This window comes from Alosa sapidissima, chromosome 10, assembly GCF_018492685.1.
Source record: "Alosa sapidissima isolate fAloSap1 chromosome 10, fAloSap1.pri, whole genome shotgun sequence".
Taxonomy (NCBI): Eukaryota; Metazoa; Chordata; class Actinopteri; order Clupeiformes; family Clupeidae; genus Alosa; species Alosa sapidissima.
The window spans coordinates 8,414,171-8,434,291 of record NC_055966.1 but is presented as its reverse complement, the minus strand read 5'-3'; the positions used below and the strand labels follow the sequence as shown (position 1 = coordinate 8,434,291).

Below are 20,121 nucleotides of genomic sequence, written 5' to 3'. Positions count from 1 at the left end.
TACAAAAAAAAAATGGTCCTCCTAAACCCTACGGTTTTCGAGATATTCACAGAAAACTGTGTCTGCCCTACCCTCCTTTCGGGGGGTCCAATTCAGCGGGGGGGCTACAGATCAAAACGAAAAACGATGGTTCCATGCTATCCATGTGGGGTTACATGTCCACCAAGTTTCGTGTATCCCGGTCTTTCAGTGTCCCGGGAATCATTGACGGAAATTTGGGCATGCGAAAAAGAAAAAAAAAAAAAAAAGAAAAAAAACAAATCTCACTAAACCTATATGACCGCCGCCGTCATAATAATACACTGGCTAAACTTAAAAAAACTGAGGTAACAATTTGCATGGATCTTTTTAAGTAATTTCAACTCGAGCCGTTTTTGAGTAAATATTGTGATACTTATATAGTTAGAACAACTGAATTATATTATATGATCAAATTAATATAATTAAGTTGGTTCAACTTAATTAAGCTTTTAGAGGACAAATCAGGTTGATTGTGCTAAACTAATTGAGTTCTTCTCACTATAAAAGTCTCACAATATTTACTCAAAAACAACTTGAGTTGAAATTACTTAAAAAAATTAAGGTAACAATTTGCATGGATCTTTTTAAGTTATAGTAACTTACTTCACTTCTGTCTGAATAAAAGCACACAGATTTAAATTTTCTGAAAGCATTGTTTATTTTTAAAGCAATGGCAACTGGTCCAGTTGTGCAATGAATGAATGTAGAGATCCGTCTGAATTCGTCATTTATCTGTATAAAAGAAAGGCACAATGTTAGAAAATTTACCTCAAGACAAACAACAAAATGAACAAAATCTACAACGTGGTTTGCAGGGATTGACACAGAATATTTCTCAAACTTCAAAACATAAATAAATGTTGGCCTACCTATTATGTTCAGGTTAAGCTAAGAATGTCAAATGGCCCACAATCCTTCATAAATAGTGACAATGTTAGGCTTAACTAGGACGACCAAATATGATTCTCAAACACGTGCAGTGTTAGAACTAACAATACTAATGTACAGCTGTATTCAGCACAATAAAGTGCTGAATACAGCTGCCACGGTGAAGTTTGAAGACACCAGACAGCTAAATTTACCTTTACTAACTCCAAATTATCAAAAGGCAGGCTGCAGGTAACTTTGAAGATGCCAGCTAAAGTAATCTTTTCAAATGGTTTAATTACCGTGCAAGCAGCAGCTAGCTTGGAAGACATGATAGCTAACTGTCTGTAGACAGCTAGCTAAATCCATATTTTCAAATATTCAGCAAAAGGGCAAGCTGTAACATTAATTTCATATGTAGTGTCACGTGACAATGATTTTGATGCACTGTGTGCCGTAGTTTGATAGCTGTTTCTTTTAAAACAAACACAAAAATAGTAGGCTAGACTACTTTCACGTACCTTTGATGTTCGATGCAGGCTACAGGATCCTGTGTCATAATTTCTGTTACTTCTCAGGCGTGGTCTGGAAGGTTCTGAACGTTTATCGATAAACGATAGTTGTGTTATCAGCTTTATAAGTTTGGTCACGAGATTTACAAGTTTCAGTAACTTAATACTTATCTATTGTTAGGTGAAAGCAAGACTGTGTGTTGAAAATCCAAATATTAATAAGTTGAGACAGCTTTCTTTCTTTTTCAGCATGACAAACTCCTTAAAATAAGTTGTCAACTCACCTATACATGTACAAGTAGCAAACTTAATTTTTTTATGTCGAAAATGTTCTTCATTTTAAGTTTTATCTACTAACCTCATGAATCATTTTTTAGAGTGATAGTAGCAACAGTAGTAGTAACAATAATAATAATCATAATAATAAAAATGGTAAGAATCAGGTTTATTAAGAATTTCACATACAAGGAATTTGCTTAGGCCTATATCAAATATAACTAGATGTACCGCATAGCGGTACAAAATATGACCGCCGCTCAGTCCTGTACATCCTTTCCGCGAAAATAAATCACACTTCAATTTGTCTCCATATTTTACTCCATCCCCCACTCTTGAAACTTTTGTGTATGCTTGTTTGGCATGCCTGAGTGTGTGTGTGCGGCTGCACAGAAAGTAGCCTACTGGTGCTGAAAAGGTGAATAGATTGTAGAATAGCCAAAGAAGATGTAGCATTGTTATAAAACCTTTAAAATCTCTAAACAATCACAAGTAGGGCAGTTAATCACAGTTCATCCATTGCAACTGGATTGATGAAAGGTCACTTCCACCTGTAGGCTACATTGTATTTGGGAAAAGCAAAAGGTATCAGCATAATGTTATTTATTTATTTATTTATTTATTTATGTATTGTGTATTTATAACAATGCCGTTTATGCCGTTTTCAACAGCTATCAAAAACAAAGGTAATTTTTGGATGGATGGATTTTTTGTGAATGTTTCTTCTTCTACATAAGATTTTAGTCATCTTTAGTTCATGTAATACTTTATTGTCAATGCACAAATTAAGTAACAGTAGTCTGAAACGTTATTGTTAATGCACAAATTAAGTAACAGTAGCCTAGTCTGAAACGAAATGCTGTTTTACATCTAACCAGTGGTGCAAATAACTGACATGTCCAAATGGGCCTTGATGAAATGCGTCGCTAGACTGTTCATACACATTTTAACGGGCCAAAGTTGAAGAGCTTTTGTCCGTTATTGTTCGTGCAAATATAGGCTGATTCATGTTCCCTTGCATTGTGTAACTGAGGTCCATGGCTAGTCTGGCTTTCATCAGACCAAGCTCAATCTTTTAAGAAATCAAAAAATAAATAGCGGGCAGATCAGGCTGGGTTCGCCCAGCCTAGTCCATAGGCACCCGATATTGTTTAATTTTCCGATTGAGATATACACGCTCTGGCTATTCTAAATGCAAAAATGCAACAGGGAGTTATGACAAAACGGTAACTAACAAACTAGATCCTAATAGAAAGCTGTTAGCTTCCCTAAGCTACAGGTAGGATTATAAGGTAGGCCTATTTACACCATAAATTGTCAATAGGCTATGCTGGCGACACAAATAAAATCTCCTTTGGAAACCAATGGCTTACGCCTTACAGTATCAAGCGGACTTAAACTGCCATATCGTGGCGAAAATTTGTAATAACATTCAAGCAGCTCCATGAGTCAAGGAAAGCGCGAATGAAGTAGCCACTTCTAGATGGGACCCCACTACACAGTAGCTTAAGGTGTGTTGCTAAAGCAGCCATAATGAAATGAAGGTGTCATTGTTTGGATACTTCACACACACGTGCTTTTAAATTTCACAAGACTACAACTACCAAGCTGTAATCAAAGCACATCGATTCCCCTCTCACACCATGCACGCACTTAAAACAAAATAAACAGGCGTCTCAGTCTCACGCATGTATAGGCAAAACTGTATCAGACCGGTGTAACGTTGGTAAATCTTCCATTGCACAGAATGATTTTGTAGCACGTGCAATAAATGACAGTCGAAAGATACAAACAGTGCTGCTATCAATTTGCTTGGTATAACCGCATTTATAGTTTTCTACAAATGCAATCAATCAAATGCCTCCATCACTCAACTAACGCTAACGGTAACATTACCTAGGTCCTTATTGATATTACAAGATTAACGTACCTGCAGTAAAAACCAAGCATGTCCGATAAATATCCTCAGATTTATTTCGGCTTCAAGAAGAAATGGGAATTACACTTCATGTGAACATCGTCCTATTCTTATTAGATGTCCGCTGAGGTAAATTACAGTCCTTGTAGGAAGCGTCCATTGTTTTTTCCAACCCACTTTTAACTTCCAACAAAATTACGTCTCACTGCAACGATGCGCCATCTAGTGGACAAACGACTACTTATCGCCAATACTGAAAATGCAGCCATGATGATGATGATGAATATTTATTTTGGCTTTCTTTTAATCCTACTGAATTTGTAATTATGTATCGGCCGTTCTAATACCGATAGTATGTGGGTGCCTGTGTGTGTGCATGTGTATATGTGTGCACCGCCATTTACAGGCCAATGAGTGTACAGTCACTAAATGTACACATAACCTAATTTTTTTAGACCCCCCCATGGATGAAATTCTACGAAACTTGGCATACCCCCAGAGAATGCCAGGTAAATCATACACATACAATTTGGTGCAGTTCTGAACATCTTAACTGAAGATAGGGGCAATTAAAGCAGAATAATATTGCATTTTCATTTTTTACCGGGGGGTGGGGGTGCAAATCACAAATGAGTGATTATGAGCCAGGTTGATGTGGGCCCTTGAGACCAACATACCATAAAAGATTCTTCATCCTCAGTGCCACGGTTCAGGTAGTTATTTAGGAAAAACTGTTTGTTTTTTTTGCAGTTCGGGGGGCCCAGCCCGGGGGGTGGGGCTGGTGGTGGTCCCCGGGGACGAAATTAAATTTTTCCGTAAAAGTCTAGTGGGGCTACATACCCACCAAATTTCATGTACCCCGGTGGTTCGGTGTCCCGGGTATCAATGACCAAAAATTCAGGGAGTAGATGACGGGAAAAATTCTTGAATTATGTGCATGTGTGCGTGTACAAATTTATGTTTATGTGTGTGGGTGTGTGTGTGTGTGTGTATGTGCGTGCTTGTGTGTTTGCCTGCGTATGTGTGTTTGTGCATGTGCATGCATGCGTACATATGTCTACTGTGTGAGTATGTGTCATACGTATGATTACTGTAAATGTATGTGTGTGCGTGTGTATCTGTTTATGCACATGTGTGCACATGGAATGGGTTAACATGACCCCTGGAGGCAAACATACGGAAAAAATTGGTCATCCTAGGCCCTACAGTTCTCAAGATATTCACAGAGAACTGTGTCTGCCCTACCCTCCTTTCGGGGGGTCCAGTCCAGCGGGGGGGCTACAGATCAAAACGAAGAATGACGGTTCCATGCTATCCATGTGGGGGTACATGCCCACCAAGTTTTGTGTACCCCGGTCTTTCAGTGTCCCGGGAATCCTTGTTGGTGTACGTCACTAAATGTACACATAAATTATTTTATTGTAAGGCCCCCCATGAACGAAAGTACACAAAACTTGGCATGCATTCGGAGGGTGTCATAATGATCCTACACTTTTAATTTCGTGCAGTTTTGACCTTGTCAGCCAGAGATATTGTGATGAAAACACCTAATTTTTTGCTTTTTAATTTTTAACTAGGTGGCGCTATACATGAAATAAGTGGTAATGGGATGGGTTGACATGCCCCCTTAAGACCAACATACATAAAAAAGGTGGACCTCCTAGGCCCTACGGTTATCGAGATATTCACAGAAAACTGTCTCCGGCCACCTACAGGCCAGTTGGTGTATAGTAACATAAATTAATTTATTGTGTGGCCCCCCATGAATGGAATTCCACAAAACTTGGCGTGCATACAGAGGGTGTCATAATGATCCTACAATTCCAATTTCGTGCAGTTTTGACTATGTTAGGTCACAGATACCTACAATTACAACACCTCATTTTTACTTTTTTGTGTTTAACTAGGTGGCGCTATACATGAAATGAGTGGTTATGGAATGGGTTGACATGGCCCCTTGAGATCAACATACAAAAAAAAAATGGTCCTCCTAAACCCTACGGTTTTCGAGATATTCACAGAAAACTGTGTCTGCCCTACCCTCCTTTCGGGGGGTCCAGTCCAGTGGGGGGGCTACAGATCAAAACGAAAAACGATGGTTCCATGCTATCCATGTGGGGTTACATGCCCACCAAGTTTCGTGTACCCCGGTCTTTCAGTGTCCCGGGAATCATTGACGGAAATTTGGGCATGCGAAAAAAAAAAAAAAAAAAAATAAAAAATCTGACTAAACCTATATGACCGCCGCTTCGCTGCGCGGCGGTCATAATAACACAATCAATAGAGTCAAGTCAACAAATCAAGTCAAGTCACTTTTATTTATATAGCACATTTAAATACAACAGGAGTTGACCCAAAGTGCATTACATGGCAGGTTAATACTTTAAAAAAAGGTGCAAATATGACAAATTTTGAGCTCCTATTAAAAGGAAAAGCAATTTCACGTATCCAAACCATGTATTTTCTGAAAGCCTGTCACTTGTAGGTGTCATTTAACATACATTAGTACATACCCCACCTTCCTGCAATCTTTGGACAACATAAATCTATACATGACTCTATTATGCATATTGGCGAACGAGGTACACACATGACCCATTTTGAGCTCCAATTCAAAAGGCAAACCAATTTCTCCTATACAAACTACATTTTTTCTGAAAGCCTATCACTAGTAGGTGTCATTTAACATACATTAGTACATACCCCACCTTCCTGCAAACTTAAAAATCTATACATGGCTCTATTATGCATATTGGCGAACAAGGTACTCATTAATATCATTGAAAATTAAATATAATGTAACTTACCTGTCGTATGTTACATACCTGTATCTTCATGATGCGCTAAAATGCTGAGCATATAGGTTCTGGGGGGAAAAAAAACAGAAACATGCTTTGCACATAGAACAAGGATAGAGTAAAAATAAATGCATAATGAATCCAACGACATGGATTCATAAGTTAGGATATGTACGGTGTATTGTAAAATGTAAGCATTGTTTTATAAGATTTTGGTTTGAACACATTCCTATGAAAATAAAGCTTAGGATAAAGTCATTATACACTACTCACCCTGGAGCTCAGACCCTGTGGCAATAAAGACAATTTAGACACAGACAAACACAAACACAAGCATACTGTTCTGAGGTTGTAAGCCTGCTGTTGTTATTTAGCAGTAGTATTTTACTTCAATTTGCGAAACATAAATAGCTTAGTTGTTGCTGTTAATAATCATATGAGTAAGGACAGATCATTCTGATACTAAGTATCTTGATAACCAACTGCTATAACTTAAACAGCTTGCTAGGTCTGTGAGCAACATTTTCTTCTACAGATTACTATGTACTACAACTGGAAAGCTTGATTCACGTGCCAGGCTACACTTTAATTTATAGACCAGAACAATGCAGAAATGAGTAAGCCAAGTAAACATACTATTGTAGCGTATGTTGACAACACAAACGGTACAGCTCAACTTCTGTAGTGTGTTTTAACAAGACTTAAATGATATGGTCCATTTCCTAGCAGTAGCCTATTCATGGCTTTCATAAGGTCCCTTTCCACAGGAGTATTAATCAAGCACCAATGCATTCATAACCTAGGTGTTATGTACACCTGTGGAAAGGGACCTGACGAAACAATAGACGAACGATAGCATACCGTGATAGTGTAGGCCTGGCCTATTTGATACACAAACAAGCGGTGTACAACGTTAAAAATTTGGTAAAATAAAAACAGTAACATATTTGTTAGCTTTAACTAAATGTGAAAGGTAGAAGCTATAACGTTATGACCATCAACAATGAGTAACGTTATTCATGCAATGAATGAAACACATCATGGGTTTCATCAGGTCCCTTCACACAGTATAGCCTAATCAAGCACCATGTAGTCTGCATTCATAATCTATTCTAGGTGCTTGATTCTATAAACCTGTGGAAAGTGACCTGATGTTGAATAGAACCAGAGCCATTAGTAGGCCTATCTGTAGGCCTACATTAACGTTCTAGCAGAGAAGACAGACGGGCTCTGGTTATAGTTAAAACGCTGCTGGTTAGCCTAATAACAAATGTAACGTTAGTGCGTTACGTTTGATTGTCGTTAGCTATCGAAACCTACAGCTAACCGGTCACTGTAAAGTTGACGACATATTTACGTTGATTAACAGTGGGTTTCCTTAAATATCATCAATGTAGCAAGGTGCTAACGTTAACTATTTCACTAACGTTAACGTTACCTAACGTTATAACGTTAACATGACCTAACGTTATAACGTTAGTTTATCTATTTGTGACCCATCATTTCATACAACTTAACATTACATAACATAATATTTGATGACATAAATGACTCCAATACCAAAAACCGGAACACTTACCTTGTCTGTAATTAGAGAAATGTGCCTCTGAATGAGAGTTTTACGAGCAAATAAAGTGACCACAGCACAGCAGGCGAAGACGTTCAGAAGATTCACAGCTCCAGTGGTAGTAGGCCTAGTAGCTCGCGTTCAGCTGTTGATTGTTTTCAGCTGCAGGTCACGTCATAATGCTAAAAGTTGCCGCCATGGCGGTCAATGTTAACTCTATGAGAATTTCTTGCTATTTTATCATAAATATCTAAAAAAGTATAAAGTTCACAAATGTGAAAAAACATAGAACAAATCTCCGTTACAAGACCTTTGTAGGAATGGTTAAATGACGTCGAACGGTTCAGTGGTTTTAGAGCCTTTGAACGTCAAATTTGGTCGGAAGAAGAATAACAACTAGAAAATGCAATTCCAGGGAATTACCAGTGCATGAAAATACAAAACATATGGTGTGAAATATATTGTTAAAAAAGATGATGTGCTAATTGGCAACCAACATGATGAGGTTTAATATAGTTGAAATGACTGAACTAGGTAGATGAGGTTTAATATAGTTGGAATGACTGAACAGATAGGTGGATAGTTTAAAAGGTTAAATTATTTGCTAGGTAGACGAGGTTTAATATAGTTGGAATGACATGGACAGTTAAATAGGTGGATAGTTTAAATGGTTAAATTATTAGGTAGATGAGATTTAGGCTACGTTTATACGGTGACGATGAAAAGAGAAGACGCAGAAGTGGCGTCGCGTCTTCATTTTTTAATTTGTGTATAGACGAGCATTCTCAGGGGGAAATCTTTGTTTATAGACGCAAGAGTATGTGATATTCGATTGGATATGCATTCCAGAACGCTGGGTGGTGGAGTGATAGAATCCTGATACGTCACTCGCAGACATTCTAATTTGACAGTTTAGATGGTTTAGCCATTTAGACGGAGACGCAACCCGGGTCGTTTTCAAAACTCTACACTCTGGAAGGAGTCTTCAGATTTTTGCGTCTTCAAGCCCCGATGGCGGGGTCGCCGTGTAAACGAAAGGCACTTATGATAAAATATTTTGTCGTCTTCCTTCGCAATCATTCTCGTATAAACGGCCCCTTAATATAGTTGGAATGACTGAACTAGGTAGATGAGGTTTAATATAGTTGGAATGACTAAACAGTTAAATAGGTGGATAGTGTAAAAGGTTAAATTATTTGCTAGGTAGATAAGGTTTAATATAGTTGGAATGACTGAACTAGGTAGATAAGGTTTAATATAGTTGGAATGACTGAACTAGGTAGATGAGGTTTAATATAGCCTGGCCACCTGGCCTAGGATTCTAATTGTTTAACGGCAGTCTTAATAGAGCCATATTGTATGCTTAAAGCCTGAGACAGAGTATATAGTTTAAAAAATGTAGATAGTGTAATGGATGTTGATAGACAGAAAGTTGAATGGATGTTGATGGATAGTTTAATGGGTGGATGAGTGAATGGTTTGAAGAGGATGAATGGATAGAAAGTTGGATGAAATGTGCCTTATATCCTTGTAGAATGGAGAGACACAGAGAGAGTTGGCCTAGTTCAGCAGAAAGCAGTTGATACAGGTGCAATCAGTTGAACTGATTCTTTGATGGGGCCTATATGAGCAGCTGGAAGTTGATACAGGTGCAAATCAAGTTAATTAGTCCATTGTGATGTCATCAGGGTGACCATGATTTGTTCAAGTAAGAGTTGTTCCTGGACCAACATTCTAAAGACGGTCCTGGACCAACAACTCTTTAACCAATCACAGCCTTGTGATGTCATCAATGTGAGTCTTCTGCTTCTCCCATTGCCATTTTGAAATTTCCCTCCAGAAACAACCAGTGGATCACATACTTGTATCTCAATAAGGGTAGGTCCTTGCATATTTGTGTGTAAAATAGTTGTAAAATAAAGTAATTCCGAGTGGAATCTGAATATATGCACCTTAGATTTTTTTTATTTTCATTTTAGTTGACTTGGTTCCATGTTTGTCTAATGTTAGCTGCCAGGCTAGGGACAATACATTTACTGTAATACATTAGCTTCCTAATAGGTAATTCAGTGGCTATGCATCTTTTAAATAACTTATTTCGAAGGGATACAGTAGTTGAAGTAGCTTTGAAGCTCATTTAGCAATCTTGGTGCCACTGTTATTATGTTAGAGGCTAGGCTAGGGAACATACATTTATGCTACCAAATTAGCTTGCTAATAGGTAGGTGCAGCATGCAACTATGTGAAGTGCCAAGCTGGTGTTATGTTAGTTCACTTGCTAAGGAGCACACTTTTGGACTACTAATGTAGCTTGGTAATAGGCTAAAGCACTAGCTTTTGTTTGTACATGGTCCTGGAGCGATGTTGCCATGTTGGTCTTGGACCGTCTTTACAATGTTGGTCCAGGACCCACATTGTCATGTTTGTCCAGGACCGTCATTACAATGTTGGTCCAGGACCCACATTGTCATGTTTGTCCAGGACCGTCTTTACAATGTTGGTCCAGGACCCACATTGTCATGTTTGTCCAGGACCGTCTTTACAATGTTGTCCCTTGGATCTGTTCCCTGGACACAGATAAGCCTTCACACATACACTGACATTGTACACTCACACCACCTACCCGGGTATTTCTTTTGTTTTGGACATTTGAGTTTTTGATACTTTGAATTTTTAAGAGCTCTTTTATTATTTAATAGGGTTTTGTATTTATTTACTATTTATTTTCTATTTACTAATATTTCCTCTTCTTTTCTCATAGAGAAAAGATATTCTTGCATTTAATAAACCTGCATTATTTATTTATAACATTTTACATACTGGTGTCCTTGTCAATTTACTCCCCCCTTAATGCCTGGCCTAAACTTAACAGTAACCTATAGAAGCACCTCCTTTTACTTTAAAGTAGGCTACATTATTTTTATTAAGTAGAGTAGAGGGGTGCTACACATGTTAAAACTTTTATTAAAAATTACTATCGGCCGATATATCACTTATCAGTTTTTGAATGACTCAAATATCGAAATCGGTAGTTTATCAGCCTTCAAAATCCCATATTGCATATTGGTCAGGCTCTATAGGAGATGGAGATAAATTAACATACACACACTAAATGTACACACACACACAGGCACGCACATAAGCATACACAAAAGTTGCAAGTTACAAATTGACAAGCGGGAGAGGATGAAGAGGACAATCTAGTTGAGTTGTCTGGTTTTGTATTCAGTGGTGGAAATGTTTTAGATTTGTGAACAGAGAATAAATAATTATATATATATATATATATATATATATATATATATATATATATATATATATATATAATAATTATAATTATATTATTGCATCCATTTGAACAGTCGCAAAGTTACAAATAGGTAAAATATTTTTTGTTGGATGTAAGAAACTAAAGTTCTGTTCTAGTCCTATGACCAACCAAAGGATGTATACCCTATTAATGGCCAAATAAACATTACATTATTTTTACTTCTGAATACTAAAATATTTTTCAAAGCAAGTACTTGTGTACTTCAACTTAAATAAAAATCTGACTTAGCAACTTTCACTTGTAGTAATATTTGACAAGGCGTATCTATGCTTTCACTTAAGTAAAGGAATTGTGTACTTTGTCCACCTCTGTGTGAGCTACACATAAACACAAACAAATGTGACTTCCTGCGAAATCCCTGACTGCGCATTTAAAGGATAATAGGATATAGGATCTCCAGAGAGAGAGAGAGAGAGACAGAGAGAGAGAGAGAAAGAGAGTGAGAGTTGCACAGAACTTAACCACTGTTACAAAAAGTAAAGATTTAATTAAAATAAAAGTTTGACCGTAGCCCATCTCTACCAGGAGCTGCCACCAAAATATTTTGATATTCACATGATAAATGTATCTGTAAAAATGTCTTGCCTTAACATTCTGCACTGAGCAGACTGTTAACTTAACCAAACTTAGGCTATGCAACCATAACATCAATGTAAATGGAAGCCCATCATTTTTTTTAACTTTCTTTAATAGTTTTTCCAAGTTGGCCCACAATGGCTCAGCATATTAGGCAAACAAAGCTTTGAATTATTTGCTGTAAGATTGTGGTCACACCAGTATTTATTTAACAGTGTTTGAAAAAAGGGTGTGTCCAAGGAGAATTAATGATTAAACAACCTTAGTTGAAGATCAATGACCTGGCCTGGCCACATATACAGTATGTCCTCGGATAAAAACAATGGAGGCTTGTATAGGCTATATGAGCAGTTAGTTATGGACGTTCTGGTTGTGTTGATAGGGGTGATATCATTAGCCTATCATTATCATTTTAAAGATGTCCCTTTTTCATCAAAATTTCATCACAGTTGCCAGTTGCACATGCAAAGTGACAATAAAGGGAGAGCTAAAGTCACATATTCGCCAGCCTAATGTGAACCTGGAAATGTTGAGTATAGGCACACCAAAGTTTAGAAATGTATAGGCCTATGGGTCCCCACGTTTAAAAAGTTTTAATATTCATGATAACAAAAGTAGTGTATCTAAACAGATGTTTTTTTAAGACCTCTCTGGAACATTGAGGCTGTACTTGTTTCTTCTCTATATTGCTGGTCACATTATAGTACATACATGTTTCTAGGACCTGGTTAGCATCTTTTTACACAGACCCAATGACATTTCTTGCCTTCTGCACTGAGCAGACTGTTAATTTAACCAAACTTCTTTTTTTTTATTGTTATCATCTCCATCCAGGGATGGATAACTGATCAGGTCTGTCGGGGCCCTGAAGGCCAAGCTTCTGCGTGAAGTCGCTATGTCCTCCATCCCTGATATCTAAATGGGGCCCATCAGTCAAATAAGCAAGGGTTATGTCATGTGATATGTCTTAAAGGATAATTCCGGTATTTAGCACTTTGAGTCCCTTTTCTGGTTTGTTTTGGATGAACTAGAGTGGTGAACACCGAAATTTTGACGATGGGTCCTGTTTTGACTTTCTGACTCGTTTTCAATCGCCTTTGACTATTTCAGAGTGGCTGGCTATGGGCATGCACAAACATGTCCTTAAAACAACCCTTAACGTTCGTTTTCAAAACTGTGGTTATTTGTTACGTATACTTGTTGTTAGAATATTTATTTTGAATACCATCTTAAAATGGTCCAAGATCTCTTATAGATCTCAGATATAAAATACATTGTTACAGAAATTAGAGCTACAGAAATGACAGACATTCAATTTTCAAAATTGGAACAAACAGATTGCAATAAATGGGACATTTAGTGTGTGTCACAAAAGTCTTTATTTAATAATCACAGTTTTTCACTCTGTCATGATTTTTCATAAGAAATCATCAGGAATGTCACCATACACAATACATGACAAACTGGCCATGATAAAGTGTTGATACAACTTTGAGTTAAACAACATCTGTTTAGTTTTTTTTTTTTTTTAAACATTTTATTATTATTTGTTAGCCTTATTTAAAATAAGTGTTCTGAGTTACAGTTATGCTGGCGAGTCACGCCGCTCTATCTATTGTATTTTTGGGTCTATTTGTTTATTTGTGTCTTCATCTGTCTACATAATTGTTTTTGTTTGATTCTCTTTGTTTGTAAACACAGGGCATTGCTGTAAAAGAGCTTAATGCTCAGTCAGTTTTCCCTGAATAAACAACAATTGATGTTTTAAATCACATTCCAAGAGTGCCCTCAACTATCACTTTATTAGAGGATAAGCTATTTGATTGAAAGGTTCTCACGGTTTAAAATCATGCAAATGGATTTGTATTTGTGCAACATATGCTGACTACAATGCAGTCTTTTGATTATATATTATATTCTGCATAGATTTGATTAGTGATTACACATTTGGTATAACATCTAAAATGTATTTAGGTTGATCACAGTTTGTATGAGGTTTAAGCCAGGAAAATCCATGGCAATGATGCCAAAACAGGATCCCTTTTCTGGGTCAAGCTTATTCAGATAGCCATAGAACCAAGGATCAATTTTCTCAGCTACTCTTTTTGGCGTTAAAAACATGCCCTCCAGTGTGCCAATGCCAGTCCCACTGGAGTAAGACAGTACAACATAATCCCCACCACCACAGGCTCCCTCAGCCTCTTTCAAATGTGTCTCGATCATACGCTCTTTCTCAGGAATGTGGGTAACCTCGTAGTCACCCTTCTTGTCAGTACCCAGAATTGGAATACCTAACTTAAAGCTGTCTTTCTGCAGTAACACAATCTTGCCTCTAACCTCACCCATCCTTGGTATAGCTGACTCAACCCAGAAATCTTCATCACCAACAATGAGCTTTTCAACCAACCCCTCAACCTCATCTTTATCAAACAGTTGGCCATCTGGTTTTACCCTCACGAAAACAGCTTCACTCCTGTACTCCTTTAGAAAGTCCCGAAGAGTGCTCAGCACATCAGTAAATGTAGTGTGCTGATAAATCACACCATGCATGATGTAGAGCTTATGGTCAAAGGCAAACACCCGGAGATCCAGATAGCGTATGCCTGCCCTTAGCTGATCTGCCAATGACCAGGCCTGGCATTCTGCAGCCGGGCCACCGTGAAGGGCCATGGTGTCATGGGTGCCGGGAATGGTGATGTCAGAGATCAACTTGTTGTCATCAATGGATCTCATCCAGTCAATGCGATATGATTGTGGTAGTCTAAGCACTGAGGCGTCATTAAATGATTGGTCTTCACTGCAGCTCATGTGCTCAAATGTCCTGTGAGATCAAACACTGGGTTATTTTTTTTCTAGGATCTTGGAGCACTCATCAAGGACTTGAAGGTGTTTATGGAACAGATTGTTTGATAAAGAACTGTGAATTTCCGATAGTGATAAGCTTATCTTGATTTTGTTCATGCACCAACTAATAGCAAATATTAACTATGAATTCTAACATTAATTTCAATAAGGTGAATAATATAATTATAGTTCTGTTTTTAGCATTTCTCATTCAACTCATGTCTTTGTAGCCAAATATAATTCATACCTCCATCGTTCATAGGTTACTTACATGAGCAATGAGACAAAAAGAACCTTCCAAATGACGTTGTTCATATCTGGGTTTTGCGCATAAATCCAAGTTACTCACAGCTTACTTGATAAAATGAATCAAATTCAAATAGGCTATGCAACCATAACAACCATATCCAATGGAAGCCCATCATTTTTTACTTTCTTTAATCGTTTGTTGACTACACAAAATAGCTTAGCTGTTATCCAACATTTAGTTCCAATAGCTGTCAACAAAAGAAGACATAAATGTCCAAGTTGGCCCATAATGGCTCAGCATATTAAATAATTAACCTCAAATACTATTTTGACAACATGACTTACCTTCTCATAAGACTGTAGGCAAACAAAGCTTTGAATTAGTGTGCTGTAAGATGGTGCTCACACGTATTTAACAGTGTTTGAAAAAGGGTGTGTCCAAGGAGAATTAATTATTAAACAACCTTAAAGTGAAGGTCAACGACATGAGGCTTGGCCACATATTTGTCCAGATAAAAAAATGGAGGCTTGTAGGACTAGGATATAAGCAGTTAGTTATGGACGTTCTGGTTGTGTTGTTAGAGGCCCTATACTTGGCCGATATCATTAGCCTATCATTATCATATTAAAGGTTTCCCTTTTTCATCAAAATTTTATCACAGTTTAATAAAGGGAGAGCTAAAGGCACATATTCGCCAGCCCATAGAGCCTAATGTGAACCTGGAAATAGGCATGCAGTTTAGAAATGTATAGGCCCATGGGTCCCCACGTTTAGAAAGTTTTGTATTTGTAATGTACTCCCTTCTCTCTTTTTTTGATAATATTAAGTTGAAAGTTGTATAATTCTAATTTATTTAGTAAAAGGTGCAGAACATACGTTTCGATGTAGTCACATCTTCATCAGAGTCCTTGGAAGGAATGGGGGGTAAAGCCCTGATAAGGATTACCTACAGGTGTGATTGAGCATAAAAGGGGGCGTTGGCTACCTGAAGATACACCCACAGCTTCCAAGGAGCTACACTCACAACATTAAGTCATTAAAGGCAAATTGCCCAACCAGAGAAGTAATTAAAATGATCGAACAGGCATACGTATAAACAAGCATACATAGTTCACAATATAATAGGGAGAAACATTTAACATTAACAGTTTAACATTTACAGAAAGCATGATAGATTTAATTCATCATTAAGGCCTAAAGGTTCTAAAGTGCCAAGTGCATGTATCCAATAAGCTTCCCTACACAGGAGCTTTTTAATAATATCACCACCTCTGGGTGGGGCTGTGATTTTCTCTATTCCCCAGAATCTCAAAGATGCCGGAGAACCATGATTGGCCTCCTTGTAATGTCGCGCCATGGCATATGTTTTGGGTGCGAATGGCGGTCTTATGTAGAGGCGCGTCTAGATTTCTAGGCTAGGTCTTGTGTTCAGATACCTGTATTTTAAGTTGGCGTTATGTTTGCCCTATATAAGCCAGTCCACAGGGACATTTTAGAAGATAGATTACGTGTGTGGTGTTGCAGTTTATAAATGAAGAGATAAGAAATGTCTTGCCAGTGCGAGGGTGAGAGAAGTACTTTGTGTTGGACGAATTTGAGCATTGTGCACAATTTCCACATTTATAGAAACCTTGTGGTGGGCAGGATAGCCAAGTGGTAGGAGGTGGGGTGGTCATGTCCGAGTGGACCAATCGATCGCGGAAGTTACGAGCGCGCCTAAATATAAATCTGGGTGGCTCAGCGCAAATATCCGGTAGTGTCGGGTCACTTTTTAGTACATGCCAGTGTTTGCGAATAATGTTTTTTATGTGTCCCGCTGCTGGGGTGTAGCAAGTGGAAAAAGATGGCCTAGATGTTGTTTGTGGCTTCGTTCTTTTCTTTAGCAGTAAGGCGCGATCTATCTAAAGCCCTGCCCCATGCTTTGTTAATATCAGTCTCATAACCGCGTTGCAGGGCTGCCAACTTTTCAAAAAACCTTGGAGTGAGATTTGGTGGGGCCAACCAAAATTTTGCTGCGGAAATTTTTGTTTGGCTCGTTCAGCATTATACCGTACAGTAAAAATAAAGTACATTGGTTCTCAGGTGTAGGGACCAGGGTCCCAGAGTTAAATTAACATTGGTATCAAAGGGATCTAGCCTAATGCTAGGACCATATGGGCGATGGAGGCATTCTGAAAGTGGGTGGGACATTTCAGGGGGGGGGGGACTTGCATCTAGTCCAAAAAAATTTTTTTTTGGACTAGATGCAATTTCCTGAATTCTGGTACATTTTACCAGGTTATTTAGATACTTCTATATAACAAAATAAAGCCAGCCTACGAAATTAATAAAAAGTAAATCATGCATAATTTAAAAATAACTGAATATATAGGCTACTTGGCCACGCAATAAGGTTTCCATTACAGCACTGCGGACGTTCAATGAACGCATGAAAGCGGATAAAGTAAATTAAATATCAAACTAAAGCGAAAATGTCATGCTTTTGAAGGCCTACCATTGTGCAGTCTAGCTGTGGTTAGTGACGTGATGCTGTTAATGGGGAGTTTTACATAAACCTATAGGTTATTATTTATTTGGCGTACAAACAGCACTGGTATTTCGCACGGCAATAGTGGGGTGGTCCAAACTAACAATTTTAAAAAGTGGGTGGGTGTTTTGTAAGAATTTAAGAAATGTTTGTATATTTTAACTTTTAAATGCATCAATCTGGTGCACTTTTAAAAATAAATTCAGAGGTCAGACTTGCTTATTTTTATGGAAATATTTGTGCTGTAGCCTAAGCTATTTTGCACTTCAGAATTATAACCATGCATACACAGGTGGAATAGTTATGGTGATATTGCAATAAGTTCACAACCACAAAAACATATGGTCCATTTCACAGTTCAGAAATGTTCAGCACTCCATGAAATTATGCAGAAGTGGTCACCTGTGTTTTTCAGCTAGTTCATTTAAGATAATATATTGGTCATTGTAATGGCCATAGCCTACAGGCTATTCCTTTTTCAGGATGTACCCATATCTGCATGATGTGAATGTTTGCATATGGCTTATGTCAGGCTTTATATCAATATTTGTGTCTCCTTATTTGATTTTCTTTATATTTTTGCATTAATGTCACTAGAAAGCATGGCAATATAAATATATTCATTCATCTGTGTAAGTGGGATTGGCTGGAACCTGACAATATAAGAACCATGATAGTGGGATAATCTACTGAGCAAAGTACAAAAATGTATGTAGGCCTACTGACAAATAGTTTACATTAGAATACATTATAATTTCGCCCCAATGAGGCTATGTAGAAATGTGTTGCAATTTCAAAAACAGAGGCATGCTTTATATCCTTTATATCGGTACGGTTTGCTGTTTATTGTGATATTAGGTTTGCCACATGTTGTGTGAAGGGTTAGTGAGATATTACAACCGAGAGTAATGGGTGTGCACTGTGTGCAAAATGCAAATATGATTAGCCTAAATTGCACGTCGGTTCAATGATAATTTTCTCGCGAACCATTTATCACAGCAACTTGGCGCTAATATCATTGGAAAGCTTAGATTCTGCTCGTATAGCTCGTATAGGTTTAGTTTAGTTGAACCTCATCTGCCAGGTATTTGACCTACCACATTGACACTTCAGCGTGAAAAATACTCAAAGCATAGGCCTACCTGAAGCCGGGGGAATGCGCCTGGGATGGCTTTTGAAGTAGCATCGCAAATGAGAGAAAATTTAGAAAATTCCACAGGGTGCTCTCGAACCCTCTCACCGTCTCTGAAAGCATAACCGTGGCTCAACAGGTAGATCTATAGGCTAAACTCATTTTTCAGGCATCTGACCGACCGGGTTGACACTTCAGCGTGAGAAATCGTGGGTGTGGCGTGTGAGTGTGTGAAACTAATCAAATGCGTGTGTCTCACGGCCAATGCGTGAGAGTTGGCAGCTATGGCGTTGTGCAAAACGATGCGCTAGATTGGCTGCTGTTAAATTGAAGTCAGTAGTAGTACTACAATTTCGCAAGAACTGGCCCACTGGTATGTTGCGAATTAAATGAGGCGGGTGATTACTGTCCGCTCTTAACAAAGTATTCCGACTAAGTGGTTTGCGGTAAATTGTGGATTGTAGGGTGTAGCCTAGCTCTCGTCCTTAGATATAGTAAGGTCTAAAAAGTGAATGGACTTGTTGTTATTCTCCAGTGTGAAAGCAAGATAATCTGCAGTGGAATTGGCATAGATCAAAAACTATTTAGCTCATGGATTGTGCCCTTATCAGAAGGACATCATCAATGTATCTGCGCCATAATGATATTTTGGAGTAGAAAGGGTTGTTTTCAGTATTGTGGATACATTTTTCTTCCCAATAACCCATCACTAGGCATGCATATGAAGGTGCAAAGGCACTACCCATTGCAGTCCCTTGTAGATGTAGATAGAATTGATCAGAGTATTTGGAAATTATTCGAAAGAATAATCTCGATCAAATTTACAAGAAATTCTGATGGCGGAAACACATCAACACTACGTTTGGCAAGATAAAATTACATTGCGTGTAGTGGTGGGGTATGCAAGTATAAAGACTTTGTACATCCAAAGACACAAGGATATCAGTGCTTTCACAGTTCCAATTATTTATAAGATTTAAAACATCTGTTGTATCCCCAAGGTATGATGGTAGATTGTGAACATACGGTCTTAAAAAGAAATCAACAAATTGTGAGAGAGGCTCAGTGAGGCTCCCTATGCCAGATACAATGGGCCGTAGAGGGGGGTCAATGAGTCATTTGTGAATTTTAGGTAGACCATAAAATACTGGACATCCGGGTGATCACTTAATAGAAAGCCTTTTCTTTATCGGTAATCCAACCTTTTTTTATGAGATGCATCAATATTCATAAATCGACTCTTTTATCCTAGAAGTAGGATTAGAGGGAAGGGGTTGGTAGTGTTTTTCATCATTTAGTAATTCCAATATACCACTTATAGTTCTTTAAGCCCATGACCACAACAGCGCCCCCCTTATCAGCGGGACGAATAATAATGTCCTCTCTAGATTCCAAGGAGCGTAGCGCATCAAATTCACATTTTGTCAAGTTTTTATTTTTGGAAGGGCGCAGCATGTTTAGTTTGCCCATATCTTGATCAACTAGCTGACTGAAAGTGACTA

At 38.0% G+C, this 20,121-nt stretch overlaps 1 protein-coding gene and 1 long non-coding RNA gene across 2 annotated transcripts; both read right to left on the bottom strand.

Annotated features, from left to right (window-relative positions):
- Positions 1–660: 660 nt before the first annotated feature.
- Positions 661–1,465, bottom strand: LOC121721383. The gene is made up of 2 exons (XR_006034815.1): positions 1,410–1,465; positions 661–753 (listed from the first exon to the last, which is right to left on the bottom strand). It is a non-coding gene; the product is annotated as an uncharacterized LOC121721383 (long non-coding RNA).
- Positions 1,466–12,957: 11,492 nt separating this feature from the next.
- On the bottom strand, positions 12,958–15,348 carry LOC121720835 (1-phosphatidylinositol phosphodiesterase-like). The gene is made up of 3 exons (XM_042107298.1): positions 15,305–15,348; positions 14,982–15,027; positions 12,958–14,687 (listed from the first exon to the last, which is right to left on the bottom strand). The coding sequence occupies exons 2-3, from the start codon at positions 15,023–15,025 to the stop codon at positions 13,826–13,828; spliced, it is 906 nt and encodes a 301-aa protein (XP_041963232.1). The 5' UTR covers positions 15,026–15,027; positions 15,305–15,348; the 3' UTR covers positions 12,958–13,825.
- Between the last annotated feature and the right edge of the window lie 4,773 nt (positions 15,349–20,121).